At 45.8% G+C, this 20,098-nt stretch overlaps 1 protein-coding gene across 6 annotated transcripts in view; it reads right to left on the minus strand.

Annotated features, from left to right (window-relative positions):
* FOXP4 (forkhead box P4) overlaps positions 1-20,098 on the minus strand; it is a 73,512-nt gene that overhangs the window by 16,050 nt on the left and 37,364 nt on the right. For 4 of the 6 annotated variants that reach the window (XM_069946278.1, XM_069946272.1, XM_069946276.1 and 1 more), the window contains exons 2-10: positions 14,732-14,917; positions 9,448-9,540; positions 8,993-9,115; positions 6,664-6,750; positions 5,762-5,912; positions 3,597-3,789; positions 3,068-3,175; positions 2,044-2,131; positions 222-305 (exon numbers count right to left, since the gene is read on the minus strand). In XM_069946278.1, coding sequence (XP_069802379.1) covers positions 222-305; positions 2,044-2,131; positions 3,068-3,175; positions 3,597-3,789; positions 5,762-5,912; positions 6,664-6,750; positions 8,993-9,115; positions 9,448-9,540; positions 14,732-14,902 — 1,098 coding nt within the window. In that variant the 5' untranslated portion in view covers positions 14,903-14,917. Of the gene's footprint in view, positions 1-221; positions 306-2,043; positions 2,132-3,067; positions 3,176-3,596; positions 3,790-5,761; positions 5,913-6,663; positions 6,751-8,992; positions 9,116-9,447; positions 9,541-14,731; positions 14,918-15,733; positions 15,936-16,012; positions 16,026-20,098 lie in introns of those variants that run through there. The other 2 variants (XM_069946275.1, XM_069946273.1) reach the window with 2 other exon arrangements.

The raw sequence follows: 20,098 nt of genomic DNA on the forward strand, positions 1-20,098 counted from the left end.
TGGGGACTGGATGGGGCTATGGTTGGGGACTGGATGGGGCTATAGTGGGGCCTGGATAGGGCTATGGTGGGGCCTGGATAGGGCTATGGTGGGGCCTGGATGGAGCTGTGGTGGTGCCTGGATGGAGCTATGGTGGGGCCTGGATGGAGCTATGGTGGGGCCTGGATGGAGCTATGGTGGGGCCTGGATGGAGCTATGGTGGGGCCATGAGGACAACTTACTGGCTGACTGAATGGCTTTGGTTCTGTTGGTCTCATGTGCAGATGCGTCATCATTGCTTGGAGACGTTCACTCTCTTTCGCCAGCTAACGGAAAGAACAATGTCCTATAGTAAAGGCTGGTGACAACAGGCGGCAAAGTGACCATGGTTACCTGCTCGGCCACTATCGCTGCCTTACGAGAGCCGTAACACTTACTTTCTGTTGATATAACTACAGGATGAGGGTATTTTAATAGAACCAGTTAAAGGGCGTTTTCACGATTCTCCTATCCCCAGGAATCAGGATCCGCAGCTCTATTCATTCTCTATGGAGCTGCCGGAGGGAGCCGAGTACAGCGCGGAGAACGAAAGTGAATGGAGCTGCGGGTCACATGCCGATCCACGGCCGGATTCATAATAAAGGATAGGGGACAAGTAAATTTAAATCAGCCAACCCTTTACAAAGGGTACTCTGGCAATTTTTATTTCTTTCAAACCAACTGGTTGCAGAAAGTTATGTAGATTTTTTTTTTTTACTTTTACTTAAAACTCTCCAGTCTTCCAGTACTTATCAGCTGCTGTATATCCTGCAGGAAGTGGTGTATTCTCTCCAGTCTGACACAGTGCTCTCTGCTGCCACCTCTGTCCATGTCAGGAACTGTCCAGAGCAGGAGAGGTTTCCTATGGGGATTTGCTGCTGCTCTGGACAGTTCCTGACATGGACAGAGGTGGCAGCAGAGAGCACTGTGACAGACTGGAGAGAATACAACACTTCCTGCAGGACATACAGCAGCTGATAAGTACTGGAAGACTGGAGATTTTTAAATAGAAGTAAATTAGAAATCTATTTAACTTTCTGAAACTAGTTGATTTGAAAGAAAAAAGATCTTGCTGGTGTACCCCTTTAATCAGTGTGAATGGGCGCTTAGAAGGAATCTGTCATTACACTTTGCTTTGTGCTGCCGTATTCTGACACCGATTGTTTAATCTTTTTGAAAATGAACCTGAGACATTTTTTTACATAATGTTACCATTTAAAGTGATCCTGCCATCTTCTTTCTGCTCTAGAATCGCTTCATTTTCTCAGTGTACAGTGTCACCTGGGCGGGGCTTCATAGCAGTTGGGCCTCCTCTCCACAACTGCTGCAAAGCCCCGCCCAGGTGACACCGCACATAGAGTAAGGGGGTTGGGGCTTGAGGGTAACATGATCATTTTAAAGTGACTCTTTTCCCACAATCTGACCCCCCCCCCCAAACCACTTGTACCTTCAGATAGCTGCTTTTAATCCAAGATCTGTCCTGGGGTCCACTCGGCACGTGATGCAGTTATTGTCCTAAAAAACAACTTTTAAAGTGGCAGCCCTGTGCCCAACGGCCGGGGCTTAGATTGTGTATGCATTAGGCTCGCACAACCTCTCTGTCTCTCCTCCCCGCCCTCCTCATCATTAGGAATGCTCCAGGCAGATCGTCTCCTATTCCTCAGCTGTGTCAGCCTGGCACATGGGCTGGATCGTTAAGCACATGTTCTGCATGGAGAAAATGTTTCAGTGGCATTCCTAATGGTGAAAAGGGTGGGGAGGAGGGACGAGGGGTGGTGCAAAGTTAGGGCACAGATACTCCCATAGGGCACGGGGCTGCAAGTTTAAAAGTTGTTTTTTAGGACACCGAACAGACCCCAGGACAGATCTTGGATTAAAAGCAGCTATCCGAAGGTACAAGCAGTTTGGGGGGTCAGAGTGTGGGTACGGAGTCGCTTTAAGTAGGACCAAGAATTGTCCCCAGACACATTACAAGTTTAATTACACAGGATGGCACAGGAGGGTTTACAATTCCTCTAAGTTTACCTGTATCTCCAGCTGCTGCACCACCTGCATCTGGACCCGGCACTGCGCCGTGCTGCGGTCATCAAGTGCATGTTCTGTGTTTAGATGCCTTTATAGGAGACAAAAGGTGAACACTTCATAATACTGCCTGCACCGTCTGTATAATGTCAGGTAGGACAGGCGTTCTCTACAGCAGCTTAAAGGGACGGTGTCACCGAGGCTTGCTGTTACTGATAAGAGTCAGATACTAAAACTTGTTATTTTATTCTCATTGTTTTAATTTTCTGACTGTAATTTTATTTCACTATCTGTACATTGTTATGGAGGCGGCCATCTTGCCTGGGCTTTTTTTTAACAGCATTTAGTGACATACTTCACAGCAAGACTCATGGACATAGACGACAATAGACAGACAGAGGTCAGACCACCTTGATCTCTTACTTGTCCCCTATCCCATCTTTCTCATACACAGGAATGTTCCTGTGTTCTCTGTGGGGAGGAAAGGGTAAGTTCTAGTGGTGGCTTATCTATCTGAGAACAAAGGGTCGGGCACTGATTTTCAATCATGCCCGAGCCGTATCTGCACCTCCATCAGTGGAGTCTCGGGGGTCTCAGGAGATAAGTATAAACTATATGGGGACCTATAGTCCGGCATTCTGAGGTATCGCAATCTAGAGAACTGGTGCAGCTCGGGTACAGTCCTGTCACTGGGAAGGCTTAAAGGGAATCTGTCAGGTGTGTACCAGGTACAAAGCTGCAGGTACCAGCAGAACAGTTACAGGCAGATATAACACATGACACCTTTGTCTTTGGTGATAGCCATTTGCAGACGTATAAAATAGCATTTTCCCTGGATGCTGAAGTGGCACAGAAGTGATGCTGAGTCGCAGCATGCACGCCTCCTCCCTCCCCACCTCTGCCTGGCTTGGCTTATTGGTGTATAGGGCTGGAGGCTCCGCTCTGTATGTCAGTGCAGGGAGGGAGAAGGCTGTGTGCCCTGCATATACACAGTAATGGATTATACGAAGGTCTGCTCGCTACTTACTTGATAAATTGTCCCATATCCTCACATAAAGCCTCGCAGCCCGGCCACCGACATTCACCGTGTCCATAAAGTGGGTGCGAACCGGGAGGAACCTCATAATGGGACGAACTGTGGAAAGAAATAAGGTGTACACTAGTATCTAGAAACGCTGGACGAAGACAGAGAACAGTACTGGATAAAGGGGAACTTCAGCTAATCTTTTCTTTTCTTTCAAATTAGTCGGTTTCAAAAAGTTATAAAAATTTGTAAATTACTTCTATTAAAAAATTTCCAGTCTTCCTGTACTTATCAGCTGGTGTATGTCCTGCAGGAAGTGGTGTATTCTCTCCAGTCTGACACAGTGCTCTCTGCTGCCACCTCTGTCCATGTTAGCAGCAAATCCCCATAGAAAACCTCTCCTGCTCTGGACAGTTCCTGACATGGACAGAGGTGGCAGCAGAGAGCACTGTGAGAATGTGAATCCTTAGGAAAGAAGTGTGACCACAGGTAAAACACGGATGCTACGGTATAATCCCCGCCTCGCTGTTACCTGTCCCGCCGCGGGTTCTGTAGGGCACTTTGACCATTGGGTAAGGAGGGGTGGACTGTGGGGGGAGACACCTTGCTGCCTGAGAATGAGGTAGAGATTGTGCTGCTCAGCTCCGCGCTCTCCTGTTTGCCGGAATCCTCCTGATTGTTACTCATCTCCTTGAGGAGCTGCTGAAGATCTGACGGGGACACAGCTGGTGGGAGAGTCCAGAGACACCGGTCAGGAAGCATGGAAGCCAATGGATCCCGATCCCGTACACAGATCCCGATCCCGTACACAGATCCCTATCCCTGACATAGAAGCTGCAGATCCCTAACCCTTACACAGATCCCTATCCCTGACATAGGAGCTGCAGATCCGTACACAGATCCCGATCCCGTACACAGATCCCGAACACAGATCCCGATCCCTATCCCTTACACAGATCCCTATCCCTTACACAGATCCCTATCCCTGACATAGAGGCTGCAGATCCCTATCCCTTATACAGATCCCTATCCCTTGCACAGATCCCTATTCCTTATACAGATCCCTATCCCTTACACAGATCCCTATCCCTTACATAGAGGCAGCAGATCCCTATCCCTCACATAGAGGCTGTAGATCCCTATCCCTGACATAGAGGCTGCAGATCCCTATCCCTTACACAGATCCCTATCCCTGACATAGAGGCAGCAGATCCCTATCCCTCACATAGAGGCTGCAGATCCCTATCCCTCACACAGATCCCTATCCCTGACATAGAAGCTGCAGATCCCTATCCCTTGCACAGATCCCTATCCCTTGCACAGATCCCTATCCCTTGCACAGATCCCTATCCCTTGCACAGATCTCTATCCCTTGCACAGATCCCTATCCCTTGCACAGATCCCTATCCCTTGCACAGATCCCTATCCCTGACATAGAAGCTGCAGATCCCTATCCCTTATACAGATCCCTATCCCTTGCACAGATCCCTATCCCTTGCACAGATCCCTATCCCTGACATAGAAGCTGCAGATCCCTATTCCTTATACAGATCCCTATCCCTTACACAGATCCCTATCCCTTACACAGATCCCTATCCCTTACACAGATCCCTATCCCTTACACAGATCCCTATCCCTTACATAGAGGCTGCAGATCCCTATCCCTTACACAGAACCCTATCCCTGACATAGAAGCTGCAGATCCCTATCCCTTACACAGATCCCTATCCCTTGCACAGATCCCTATACCTTGCACAGATCCCTATCCCTTACATAGAGGCTGCAGATCCCTATCCCTTATACAGATCCCTATCCCTTGCACAGATCCTTATCCCTTACATAGATCCCTATCCCTTGCACAGATCCCTATCCCTTACATAGAGGCTGCAGATCCCTATCCATTATACAGATCCCTATCCCTTGCACAGATCCCTATCCCTTACATGGAGGCTGCAGATCCCTATCCCTTGCACAGATCCCTATCCCTTGCACAGATCCCTATCTCTTACATAGAGGCTGCAGATCCCTATCCCTTATACAGATCCCTATCCCTTGCACAGATCCCTATCCCTTGCACAGATCCCTATCCCTTACATAGTGGCTGCAGATCCCCATCTCTTATACAGATCCCTATCCCTTACACAGATCCCTATCCCTTGCACAGATCCCTATCCCTTACATGGAGGCTGCAGATCCCTATCCCTTGCACAGATCCCTATCCCTTGCACAGATCCCTATCCCTTGCACAGATCCCTATCTCTTACATAGAGGCTGCAGATCCCTATCCCTTATACAGATCCCTATCCCTTATACAGATCCCTATCCCTTGCACAGATCCCTATCCCTTGCACAGATCCCTATCCCTTGCACAGATCCCTATCCCTTGCACAGATCCCTATCCCTTGCACAGATCCCTATCCCTTGCACAGATCCCTATCCCTTGCACAGATCCCTATCTCTTATACAGATCCCTATCCCTTGCACAGATCCCTATCCCTTGCACAGATCCCTATCTCTTACACAGATCCCTATCTCTTACACAGATCCCTATCTCTTATACAGATCCCTATCCCTTGCACAGATCCCTATCCCTTACATAGAGGCTGCAGATCCCTATCCCTTACACTGCATGCTGGATGTCTGGACGCTGCAGGCTCCATCAGGATTAGCAGCAGGATTCCCCCTATGGATGCTCACCTTGTGGCAGGCCCGGCAGCGTGACTTGTCCTTGGCCCGGCTGCAGGCCCACCAGGCTTTGTCTCTGTAGATTTAACAAGTGCTGCTGCTGGAGCTGCTGCATCTGTAATAGCTGCTGCTGGAAGGCGAGCTGCTTACTGCCCAGCGCTGCCTGCAAATCACAGGGAGAAAACACAGGAGTTATACAACGCCAGGCCGAGAGCATACGGGAGACAGACAGACAGGAGACAGACAGGCAGGAGACAGACAGGCAGGAGACAGACAGGCAGGAGACAGACAGACAGGAGACAGACAGGTGCTTAGAGGGACGTGCACAGAACATACAGAGACTGTATGGTTTCCTGAGAGTAAAGCCTCATCATACTGAAGCCAGATGACAAGAAGGAGCTGTATAACAGAGGGGAGACTATTATATAACCGGCACTATATCCCCCCAGGTGTGGACGGGACGGATCATCTCCTATAGTGTATGCTGTATGCACTCTCCATACTGCCTACATTATGTCTTAGGCTATGTACCAAAATATGTCTGTATAGTGTGTCAATTAAAGGGATATTCCACTCAAACATAACTTTTGATATGTTGCAGCCCATGGTGAGACTAACAATTCCTTTCATACTAGTTATCTATTCAGTCTTCTTCCCCCAGTTCTGAGCCGCTGCTTTCTGCTGAAGGCACAGAAAACCATATGTGAGCTGTTCTCTCCATCTCCCCCCCCCCCCCCACACACACACCCCGATGGCTCATGTAAACAGTATTCCTGGCCGTCTGTCTCTGCACTCTGTGATGCCGGGAGGGATAATCAAAGGTCTATATTACTGCATGTTACTGGAAGGTTGGGGTTAATTCTGGAGGATTAGGAACAAGACGTGAAGAAGTCTTAAGCTTGGAAGCCACTCACCTCTTTCGGCTGCTGCTTTCCTGCCTGTTGCTGGGAAAGTAACTGGAGGTGAAGCTGTTCTTGTTGTTTCTTGTAATATTCCTGAAGCTGCCAAGATAACAAGAGAACACAATAACAACAAGGAAGCTGGGGCTGGAAACATACTAAGCTTCTAAGGACGGGTTTGCAACGCAGTTTTTTTAATCTGTTTTATGCAAAAAAAAAAAAAAAAAACAAGGAGAACATATGACAAATGCCATACAGTCCCATCTGTAACCTACAGACTATTATAGCATCTGTAAAAGAAGCCACAGAAGTAAAGGTGTTGGTCACATGACCCTCCTACAGGAAGCCTTAATGTGAGGTGTGCACTGAGAGAGGAGTCTCCCATGTCCACCCCTTTCTGGGTGAGAAGTCCAACACTCTCACCAAGAGGGCTTAAGTAAACTTAAGTGCTGGGCCTTACACCAAGCATAAGGCCTAATTAGTTTTCAGTAACTCGTTACCAAATCTACACTCCCTATGATAGAGTCATGTCACAGAAAGAGAAGCATTTACCTCCTCAAAGCCTCTAAAATCCAATCCACTTCAAATCAATCCTGAAGCACCTTCTGGAAGGTCAAACTAAAGAGAAGATTTTGCCTCTTAGTGCCTCTGAACCTGATCCAGTACAAGCCACCACCCTGCTACTAGCAAGCTGCTCAATATTCTGTTTCGGTTGCTACCTCTCCTGGTAGAGGATTAGCCCAGGAGTGCTCAGCCCCACTCAGAGTAAAATACAATTGCAATTAAATTTGTTTAAGATCTCGGTGGTAAAGAGTGTGGATTATACAAAGGACATTAGATTAGCAACACCACCGTGCAACATGTTATCACCAATAAATAACAATATCCAACTTGTATCTATGAGTCTTGCTGTAAAGCATGTCACTAAATGCTGTTAAGGACAGGCAAGATGGCCACCCCCATAACAATGTACACAAAATAAAATAAAAAAATTTTGATTACAATTAGAATAAAAGAACAAGTTTTAGTATCTGATTCTCGTCAGTAAAAGACAATTTAGGTGACATCTTCCCTTTAAACATAGAAAGACACTCTTCTTTATTATATGTAATCACATTACATAGTCATGTGACACGCTTTAGCTCCGCCTTTCTAACGTTTCTAACACTGTAATAGCCGACATCATTAAATATATGACACGGTACATGTTAGTGAAGTCACATTGCCATGGATACTAACATAGGACCTAGGAACTAGGACAAGAAACAAAAATAAGCGACTGCACAAAGCACAATTAGCAGGTTAGAGCTCATTCTTCATCTGAAAAAAAAAACAAAAACTCACGTAAAACAACATTAACCCCTTCCCGACTGCCCCACATCAATTAACAGGCTAGGCTGGGAGAGGGGTGTATGAAGGGGGCTCTAGAATCCACCCCATACACAGCAGGTGCCACCAGCTGCTAACGACTGACACCAGCGATCCTACAGGTGTCAGTCATAATTCTGCAACCAATAGGGATCACAACAACTGTGTAGTCGGAATCCTATACTGACATCCATGCTTGCTGAATGGTCTTGCTAATAGTGCTAGAAGAGCACCCATCTAACTGATCCATGCAATGCTGTAGCATTGCCTGGAACTGTATTAGAAACCTAATGATATCTAATGAAAGTTCCCTAGGTGTACAAAAGTTTTGTAAAAATTTAAAATCATCCCCCTTTTCCATATAAAAATCTTAACATAAAAAGTGCGTATTGCAGTATCAAAAAATAGTATTTAAATCTTATTAATTTCTATCTAGTATAGTGCAATCACTCATAGTTCCGGGTTTTGCACGATTGACAGGAAATGTAAAATAGAAGAATTACAAAGTGTGTATTGTCTCCAGTTACTCTCTCTACATAGCATCCAATGACGTCCCAGGAGGCGTGGCTGGATGTTGACTCTGAGCTCTAGCCCCGCCCCCTTAGTGACGTCACCATCTCTGACCAGCCTATATCACCATTACCCTGTCATATACACATATACATATATATCAGTGAGAGTGAGGAATGATTACAGCATGCTGCCTTGTGCTGAACAATGCCAAAGCAGAAGGGCGGGCAGAAAGTGAGAGCAGCAGGTGCTGCATCATCACTGTGCGCTGTGCTGGGGGAGTAGGCAGGATAGGAGGCCTGTGATGAACAGCTGAGAGAAAGCAGTGCATTCTGGGACTTGTAGTACTGAGCACCTGCTCATCCAAAAAGTACAACCATGAAATATAGTGCTAAGACCCCCCAAAACAAATGGGGGGCAGGCAGGTAAGTAATGCTATATGCTTCATATATAGAACACAACTTACTTGCTGTAACATAAGAGCTTGCTGCTGCTGCATGACTGCCTGGAGCTGCGCCGGAGACAAAATCTGTTGCATCTGCTGCTGTGTGATCATCTGCGGGGACATCATGGCCACCGACACCGGGACCTGGGGGAACCATACAGAATAGGTTGGATCTTTCTCCCTTAGGGTTTGTTCACACGTACAGATTCGCTGCGTATTTATCGCTGAGAGTTTCTCGCAAATCCACAGTGATACTGATTGCTATCAATTCAATGTATGTGTATTCTCGCTGCGTGTTTGGTGCGATTTTTACATGCGAGTTTTGATTTTTACATGATTTTCACAGGCAAGTTCAACACCACAAAAAAAGCAGCTACTTTCATGCGAGTTCTGTGCGAGTTTTACGCAGCGAGTCTGTACGTGTGAACAGACCCTTAAGCCGAGACCTTGATGAGGCACCTGTGCTCCGCTCTCACCTGGACTGAAGGCTGCTTGTTCTCAGTGCTGCTCGGAGTGCTCAGTCCTGTCGCCGCCTGCTGGAGCAGAAGCTGCCGCGCCATCTGTATCGCCTAGAGGAAGTACAATACAATATTACAATAATGGAAGCAGAAGAAAAATATACTGAGCCAATACAATTCACCAGCCGCAGCCAATAGTTATTTCCTACTTACCCCCCAAATGGGGAACACACCAGCCCCTGCCCCTTCTCCACCACCTGCACCAAGTAGGTGCATTGGGACTTCTGCCGCACCTTACACCAGAGGAGAGGCCATGTCGCCACATTAGAGGAGCGGTGGCTGCAGAAGTTGGATGATGACCTGAGGTAAATTTTGGCCACTATCCTTACAACTTTCTCATGAAAAACACCAACATTTAATGAATAAATGGCAAAATTTGTCTAGTTTTACAGTTCTCTGTATTCACCCTGCGGGTTCAGTCATGTGATTATTTTATTGCCGGCGTCATTACGGATGCGGTGATACCAAATATGTGTACTTTATTTCTTCTTCTTAATTGATCAATTGCAACGTGAGACACCTGGGGATCGTGTGTTTTTTTACTGCTGCACTAGGGGACTTAAAGGGGTGTTTCACTCACATATACCTTTTGATATGTTGCTGCCCATAGTGAGACTAACAATTCCTTTCATACATGTTATTATCTATTTAGTCTCCTTCCCCCAGTTCTCAGTTGCTGCTTTCTGCTGAACAGACAAAAATCTGTGTGTGAGCTTTTCTCTCTGTCTCCCCCTCCTCCCCCCTCTTCTGAGACGGCTGATGTAAACAAGTCCCTGGCAGGCTGTATCTGCAGCACTGTTTCTTCTTTGTAATGGTCGGAGGGTTAATCTGAGGTCAAGTTGCTAATGAACTCACTGTTATTAAACCTCACAGCATTGCAAAGAAGTTACAATGTTGCAGATAAAGCCAGCCAGGAACGTGTTTACATCCTCCGTCTCAGAAGGGAGGGGGAAGGAGGGGGAGACAGAGAGAAAAGCTCACATAAATTGCTGTGTCTTCAGCAGAAAGCAGCATCTGAGAACTGGAGGAAGGAGACTGAATACAGAGTACCCCCTTTCATTGTGCCATCAGCTATGTTCCTGCAATGTAAGACTACAGGCACTGACAGTGCTCTCTGCTGCCACCTCTGTCCATGTCAGGAACTGTCCAGAGCAGGAAAGATTTTCTGGTTCAATGTTTTTATTAGTTTTTTTAAGAACATATTACAAAAGCGAAAAATCTATAAGCACCGACCTTAGTGCCAACAGTAAAGTTAACATGTTTGTACAACAAGCTAACATATGGGTTAACAAAGAATATGGAAACAACAGTAATAACATTTAGTATATTATATAGATATACAATTGTGGTAACATACATTCAGCATGGTAGCATTACATTAGGTGTGGCACCTCCTGAGCAAATTAATGACCAGTTCACATATGGGCTTTGAGGACATTTACATTATAATATATTGTTTTTCTCTCTTCACCTTGTATATTATCTTTATTGACAAACCAGTATACTTTACACTAATTTGCCCAGGAGCAGGAGAGGTTTCCTATGGGGATTTGCTGCTGCTCTGGACAGTTCCTGACATGGACAGAGGTGGCAGCAGAGAGCACTGTGTCAGACTGGAGAGGATACACCACTTCCTGCAGGACATACAGTCATTGCCAAAAGTTTTGAGAATTATGCAAATATAAATTTTTACAAAGTCTACTGCTTCAGTTTTTAAAATGGCAATTTGCATATACTCCAGAATGTTATAAAGAGCGATCAGCTTAACAGCAATTACTTGCAAAGTCAATATTTGCCTAGAAAATGAACTTTATCCCCCAAAACACATTTCACCATCATTGCAGCCCTGCCTTACAAGGACCAGCTAACATTGTTTCAGTGATTGCTCCATTAACACAGGTGTGGGTGTTGATGAGGACAGGGCTGGAGATCAATCTGTCATGATTAAGTAAGAATGACACCACTGGACACTTTAAAAAGGAGGCTGGTGCTTGGCATCATTGTTTCTCTTCTGTTAACCATGGTTATCTCTAAAGAAACACGTGCAGTCCTCATTGCACTGCACAAAAATGGCCTAACAGGGAAGATTATCGCAGCTAGAAAGATTGCACCTCAGTCAACAATCTATCGCATCATCCAGAACTTCAAGGAGAGGGGTTCCATTGTTGCCAAAAAGGCTCCAGGGCGCCCAAGAAAGACCAGCAAGCGCCAGGACCGTCTCTTAAAAGTGTTTCTGCTGGGGGATGGGGCTACCAGCAGTGCAGAGCTTGCTCAGGAATGGCAGCAGGCAGGTGTGAGGGCATCTGCATGCACTGTGAGACTGCGGAGACTCTTGGAGCAAGGCCTGGTCTCAAGGAGGGCAGCAAAGAAGCCACTTCTCTCCAGAAAAGGTACAGTGAGTCGACTGCTGAGGACTGGGGAAAGTCATTTTCTCTGATGAATCCCCTTTCCGATTGTTTGGGACATCTGGAAAACAGCTTATTCGGAGAAGATGAGGTGAGCGCTACCACCAGTCTTGTCTCATGCCAACTGTAACCGGCATCCTGAAACCATTCATGTGTGGGGTTGCTTCTCAGCCAAGGGAATCTGCTCTCTCACAGTCTTGCCTAAAAACACGGCCATGAATAAAGAATGGGACCAGAATGTCCCCCAAGAGCAACTTCTCCCAACCGTCCAAGAGCAGTTCGGCCATCAGCAATGCCTTTTCCAGCATGATGGAGCACCTTGCCATAAAGCAAAGGTGATAACTAAATGGCTTAGGGAACAAAACAGAGAGATTTTGGGTCCATGGCCTGGAAACTCCACAGATCTTAATCCCATTGAGAACTTGTGGTCAATCATCAAGAGACGGGTGGACAAACAAAAACCAACAAATTCTGACAAAATGCAAGCATTGATTGTGCAAGAATGGACTGCTATCAGTCAGGATTTGGTCCAGAAGTTGATTGAGAGCAGCCGGGGAGAATTGCAGAGGTCCTGAAGAAGAAGGCGCAACACTGCAAATATTAGTACGGAGAAGGATCAGAGCGGCACTCCGTGCAAGCTGGTGGTGCACGAGGAAAGGAGCGTAGTCCCAAAGTAGTATATCAAATGGAAATCCCGGCACTCACCATATTCATCTCATAATTTTATTTGGTTCAAAAACCGTAACAGTGTGAAACAGTAGAACGCGTTTCGGCTATATTCCTTTGTCAACTGCCTCAGGCAGGTAGATTTGAAAGAGTTTGAAAGAGTTGAACTCCCCCTTTAAATTACAGCAGGCTATGCATGTGAGAAGTGTCCCCCACAGACTTCTACAAGGGGTAAAAATGCCAGAAAAACGTTATGGGCATATTCATGATTTTCTTGTATTTTTGCCCAAAATTCCTTAATAGAAATCCTGGAATCACATGCTAGATCATTACACACAGCCATGTGTCACTATTACACGGAGCCATGTGTCACTATTACACGTAGCCATGTATCACTCTTACACGTAGCCATGTATCACTATTACACGTAGCCATGTATCACTATTACACGTAGCCATGTGTCACTATTACACGGAGCCATGTGTCACTATTACACGTAGCCATGTATCACTATTACACGTAGCCATGTGTCACTATTACACGTAGCCATGTATCACTATTACACGTAGCCATGTATCACTATTACACGTAGCCATGTATCAATATTACACGTAGCCATGTATCACTATTACACGTAGCCATGTGTCACTATTACACGTAGCCATGTGTCACTATTACACGGAGCCATGTGTCACTATTACACGTAGCCATGTATCACTATTACACGTAGCCATGTATCACTATTACACGTAGCCATGTATCACTATTACACGTAGCCATGTATCACTATTACACGTAGCCATGTATCACTATTACACGTAGCCATGTGTCACTATTACACGTAGCCATGTGTCACTATTACACGTAGCCACGTATCACTATTACACGTAGCCATGTATCACTATTACACGTAGCCATGTATCACTATTACACAGAGCCATGTATCACTATTACACGTAGCCATGTATCACTATTACACGTAGCCATGTATCACTATTACACAGAGCCATGTATCACTATTACACGTAGCCATGTATCACTATTACACGGAGCCATGTGTCACTATTACACAGGGCCATGTATCACTATTACACGTAGCCATGTATCACTATTACACGTAGCCATGTGTCACTATTACACGTAGCCATGTATCACTATTACACGTAGCCATGTGTCACTATTACACGTAGCCATGTATCACTATTACACGTAGCCATCTATCACTATTACACGTAGCAATGTTTCACTATTACACGTAGCCATGTATCACTATTACACGTAGCCATGTATCACTATTACAGGTAGCCATGTATCACTATTACACGTAGCCATGTATCACTATTACACGTAGCCATGTGTCACTATTACACGTAGCCATGTGTCACTATTACACGTAGCCATGTGTCACTATTACACGTAGCCGTGTGTCACTATTACACATAGCCTTGTATCACTATTACACGTAGCCATGTATCACTATTACACATAGTTATATATCACTATTACACGGAGCCATGTATCACTATTACACGTAGCCATGTATCACTATTACACGTAGCCATGTATCACTATTACACGTAGCTATTACACGTAGGGATGTGCACTCTGCAGCCGATGATGATCATTGTCTTTATTACACGTAGTGATGATCTGATAAGCAGCAGATTATCGCTCCATGTAATAGGGCCCTTAGTAACAGACTGCCTGTAAAGCATACACAAATGGACCAATCACAGGCCTCCTTTATGTCCCTTCTGTATCCTTGTTTTTCTTGGAGTGTATGCCGTTGTGTATCATGGACGCCATTACCTTGATGTACACTCTTGTCGTGTTCTTCATTTAACATGTGCTTAGAATCACGTGATGTTTATGGTGACGTGTGATTGGTTCTAATGTTTGGTGTGTATGGTTTATGAGTAAGGTCAGACTGTGGTGGAAATGTGTTGGGAGATATTTGTGTATTTTGTTGCCTTGTCCATATAACGCCGCTCATCTCATTAACGCGACTTGTTTCTCCTACGGATGCAAATAATATCCGACCAGCGGGATCAGCCCTCACATGCCCAATTATTTGTGCCACCATTATAATGCGCTGTCCGATGATATCACCGGTCGCACAATCTATAAAGCATACGTTGGGGGTTTTCACGACCTCCTTGTGTTTCCATTACCTGTTGCTGCTGGAAGTGCAGGAGCTCTGCCGTGCTTAACTCCCCATTAGTGTCACCGCTGGCGCTGCCTTCCCGCGCTCCAACCCCATCTGATTGGTTGGGAATACTGCTAACCCCATTTTGATTTGTTGGAGTCGATCGAATCGATTCAGACGCAGATTCAACCATCATGACGTGTTTCACAACCTGTGTAAGAGAGGGAGAAGTTATAACACTTATAGCACATATACACACATGACACATATAACAAATATATCATATATCACACATATAGCATATATATCACACAGGCATTTGTGCTACTTCTGAGCGGTAATACGCAGGTAAACTCCGCAGCCAGTAGTCAGCAGGTCTCCCTCCATACACTCCGCAGCCAACCTTGTAGATGTGATGCTGAGCATTTCATTGCTGACCTCTGGCTGCAGGTTTAGGCAATGTTCACACTTCAGGAACATATCGGGGGAAGGTCAAGCTCCTGATGATTATTAGTGTCTGTCTATATTATGTGACGGCCGGCTTCCCCCCATATGTTCCTAAATGCCTTATACAGGGTTTAAAAAGATTTCCCTGCCTGGAACATATATGTTATTTGTGAACGTCCCGCAATCAGAGAAGCAATGGCCGTGTGCAGACACCTGTGGAGCTCCTTGGACCCTTTGGCCAGGTGCACACTATGTAAAAATGACGGCCGCCTTTCACAATAACAGCCGCCATGTGCAAATAACGTCCATTACTTCAAAAATTACAGAGGTTATTTGCACAGTGACGGCCGTTATAATAAAAAGTTATTATAACGGCCATTATTTATACATAGTGTGCACCTGGCCTCTCACCGACATCACCTTATACAGAAACACAAACATTTTTTACAACTGAATCTTCTAATGCAGGAACATTGGTGAGTGCCAGGAACCCCGGGGCGTCGGTCCTTCCCTGGCACCACGTGTGAGCTGGGCCTAATGCTATTGCAATAAGGTAATAATGTAATGTTACAGTACTCACACGTGGACTACACAACCTGGAAGTATAAGTGACGGCCGCGCTCTGTGTAACACGGAATCCATGTCAGCTCTGTGAACACTCGGCTGGATACTAGTGGACCTGGCGGGGGCGGCTCCACGTATCCCTGTGCCCCTCTAAGCAGGTAAACACTGCAGGGTGTTGGTTTACAGCCGACACGCAAAAGTGGCCAATCCACATTCTGCTGCACAGGTCACACTCACAGGGAGGGGATGAGTGTGATAAGACAAGGACAAGGAGGAGACACACTCATTGTGTTACCTGCACACCTGACCCAGGGAGCCGGAGGAAGGGTCCTGGACTCTGCCCTCCCGCACCCAAACCTGCTCAGCCCAAGTCTTACAACGGCCAAGGAAAACTTTTATAAACCTTATAAAGAGCACAAAATCCCTTACTAAATAATCTATCCATATATATATATATATATATATATATATATATATATATATATATATATATATATATATATCCCCACACGTGTATACAGCATAGTTATTACCTATGGCTCCAAACTGGAGGAACTATTAGGCATTGCTGTCATTGCTAAAAAAAAAAACAAGAAAACAACAAGCTGCCGAGTTAACGATCACTAAACAATTTTTTTTAGCGAACGATAACACATAACATATCTTTCAAAGACCAACGATTTTTTTTGGACATGCTAAAGCGGGGGCCGGGCTTTGGGCGGGCGGACTTTCGCGACGACCGTTTACACAAAGCGATCAGCGAAATTTTAGCAAATGACCAACGGTGATTTGAGAACTTGTTCAAAGATCAAAATGAATGATTTCTCACTCGTCGTTTGATCGTTCGCTGCGTTTACACGTACGATTATTGTTTGAATTCGACAGTTATTGCGCACATTCCCACGATAATCGTTACGTGTAAATGCAGCATAAGGGTATGAACACACACATCGTATACGGAGCGTATTTACTGCTGCGATACGCAGCAGATTAGATCTAAATAACTGAACAAAGCATCAAATCTGCTGCGTATCTGGTGTGTGGGTTTGTACCCCACACTGCCTGATCGTTTTGTCCAAAAAGCAACTGCCAAAGGAGACTGATGGTGGATCACTCTCATTCAGAACACCTGGTTCACACGCATGGAAGGAAGCTGTTTGGCCACACTAATGGTGCGTTTACACAGACAGATTTATCTAAAAGATCTTTGAAGCCAAAGCCAGGAACAGACTATAAGCAGGGAACAGGTCATAAGGAAAGACTGGGATCTATCCTCTTTTCAAATCCATTCCTGGCTTTGGCTTCCAAAATCTGTCAGATAAATCTCTCTGTGTAAACGCACCCTTACATCCAGCTGACTGTACGGGTATGTACAGGGTGTTTCTGCACGAGGTGCCCCCCCCCCTCAAAAAAAGAACAACAAAAAAATTGCAACAAGTCATCCATGCAATCAGGCTTTATTCTTGAAGAGCCGCGTTTTGTCTAATATTTTCTTGGATTATGGTCGGCAATGGCCTCAATCCAGGAATAGACATTGTATCTGCTTTAGTTCACTAAAAAAAAAATCTTTCAGATCAACAGGTGCCAGAAAGTTACATATATTTGTAATTTACTTCTATTTAAAAATCTCCAGTCTTTCAGTACTTATCAGCTGCTGTATGTCCTGCAGGATGTGGTGTATTCTTCCCAGTCTGACACAGTGCTCTCTGCTGCCACCTCTGTCCATGTCAGGAACTGTCCAGAGCAGGAGAGGTTTTCTATAGGGATTTGCTGCTGCTCTGGACAGTTCCTGACATGGACAGAGGTGGCAGCAGAGAGCACTGTGTCAGACTGGAGAGAATACACCACTTCCTGCAGGACATACAGCAACTGATAAGTAGTGGAAGACTGGAGATTTTTAAATAGAGGTAAATTACAAATCTATATAACTTTCTGGTACCAGTTCATTTGAAGGATTTTTTTTGTGTGTGAACTACCCCTTTAATTAAAAACAAACAAAACACCCCTCCAAGAATCTGCCAATGAGTCTTGCTGCTGTATGTGTGTGGTTGGCATCTTCCTTCTCTTTATCTATGCTATGTTGTGCAAGTGAAGCCCCTTGGTTGTGGTGACGCTCTTGTTTTGCCTGTAATGAGTGGCAGCCATGGCCTTCTGCTGGCAGATCTTGGCCGTGAAGTGGTGCTGTAGTTGCCGCTGTACTCGCCGAGGAGGCTCCTCTTCTCCATCTCATTAAGAAGGTAAACATGAGAGCCGGCTAAGTGTCTAATTAAGCTTCTAATTAGTCCCTGCTTGTTACTAATGCAAATTAGATTACGGCGCTTAACTACAGCATGTCCACAACACCCTTGTTAATTGTGGCCTTTGAAATTAAATTACTCCCTAATTAGCATATCAAAGCCATTGATTCCGAGCCAGAGAAGACAAGGGCAGGAGAGAGGCGAGTGCCAAGTATTGTTAATTAGGGTCGCCTAATTAAATAGTGACGTGTGGCAGCATGGTGAGGCTTCACTAATATGGCGGCACGTGTGTGCAGAGTGCCAGCTCCTGGGCCTAACAAGCGGCTGCCATTACACCCACTCACCTACCACTAAGAGGGTGATACCGCACTGTACCCTTCCCGCCAGGCTGCAGCACCTCCACACAGAAATGCTGCAGATCTGGGGACAAGTATACAAATAGAAACTGCCGCAGGCTATGCTGACATACTTTTCTGTTAGCGTTAAAAAAAAAAAAAACTTTGTTGTAAAAAGCAACAAGAAATCTTTCAAATCAGCTGATTTCAGTAACTGCCAGAGATATGTCATTTACTGTTATTTAAAAAAATATATATTAATATTCTCCAGTCTTCCAATACTTACCAGCTGCTGTATGTCCTGCAGGAAGTGGTGTATTCTTTCCAGTCTGACCCACTGCTCTCTGCTGCCACCTCTGTTCATGTCAGGAACTGTCAAGAACAGCAGCAAATCCCCATAGAAAACCTCTCCTGCTCTGGACAGTTCCTGACATGGACAGAGGTGGCAGCAGAGAGCACTGTGTCAGACTGGAGAGAATACACCACTTCCTGCAGGACATACAGCAGCTGATAAGTACTAGAAGACTGGAGAATATTAAACAGAAATAAATACAAATTTCTGGCACCAGTTGATTTGAAAGATTTTTATTTGGGGTAAACTTCCCCTTTAAAGCAGATACAATGACTTGTTCTATGTCTATTCCTAGTATGAGGTCAATGCCGCCCATAATACAGGAGAATAATAGACAGAACACGGCTTCTCAGGAATGAAGCCTGATGTGTAGTCACTCCCCCTATGCGTACAGCGCTAGTATTAGCCTCCATCTAACATCCTCCTCTCTGGCCTCCATCTAACATCCTCCTCTCTGGCCTCCATCTAACATCCTCCTTTCTGGCCTCCATCTAACATCCTCCTCTCTGGCCTGCATCTAACATCCTCCTCTCTGGCCTCCATCTAACACCCTCCTCTCTGGCCTGCATCTAACACCCTCCTCTCTGGCCTGCATCTAACATCCTCCTCTCTGGCCTCCATCTAACACCCTCCTCTCTGGCCTCCATCTAACACCCTCCTCTCTGGCCTCCATCTAACATCCTCTCTGCCCTACATCTAACACCCTCCTCTCTGGCCTACATCTAACATCCTCTCTGGCCTCCATCTAACATCCTCCTCTCTGGCCTCCATCTAACACCCTCCTCTCTGCCCTCCATCTAACATCCTCCTCTCTGGCCTCCATCTAACACCCTCCTCTCTGGCCTCCATCTAACACCCTCCTCTCTGGCCTCCATCTAACACCCTCCTCTCTGGCCTCCATCTAACATCCTCCTCTCTGGCCTCTATCTAACATCCTCCTTTCTGGACTCCATCTAACATCCTCCTTTCTGGACTCCATCTAACATCCTCCTCTCTGGCCTCCATCTAACACCCTCCTCTCTGGCCTCCATCTAACACCCTCCTCTCTGGCCTCCATCTAACATCCTCCTCTCTGGCCTCCATCTAACATCCTCCTTTCTGGACTCCATCTAACATCCTCCTTTCTGGACTCCATCTAACATCCTCTTCTCTGGCCTCCATCTAACATCCTCCTCTCTGGCCCCCATCTAAAATCCTCCTCTTTGGCCTCCATCCAACATCCTCCTTTCTGGCCTCCATCTAACACCCTCCTCTCTGGCCTCTATCTAACATCCTCCTCTCTGGCCTCCATCTAACATCCTCCTCTCTGGCCTCCATCTAACATCCTCCTCTCTGGCCTCCATCCAACATCCTCCTCTCTGGCCTCCATCTAACATCCTCTTCTCTGGCCTCCATCTAACACCCTCCTCTCTGGCCTCCATCTAACACCCACCTCTCTGGCCTCCATCTAACATCCT

The sequence above is a fragment of the Dendropsophus ebraccatus genome, chromosome 11, assembly GCF_027789765.1.
Source record: "Dendropsophus ebraccatus isolate aDenEbr1 chromosome 11, aDenEbr1.pat, whole genome shotgun sequence".
Taxonomy (NCBI): Eukaryota; Metazoa; Chordata; class Amphibia; order Anura; family Hylidae; genus Dendropsophus; species Dendropsophus ebraccatus.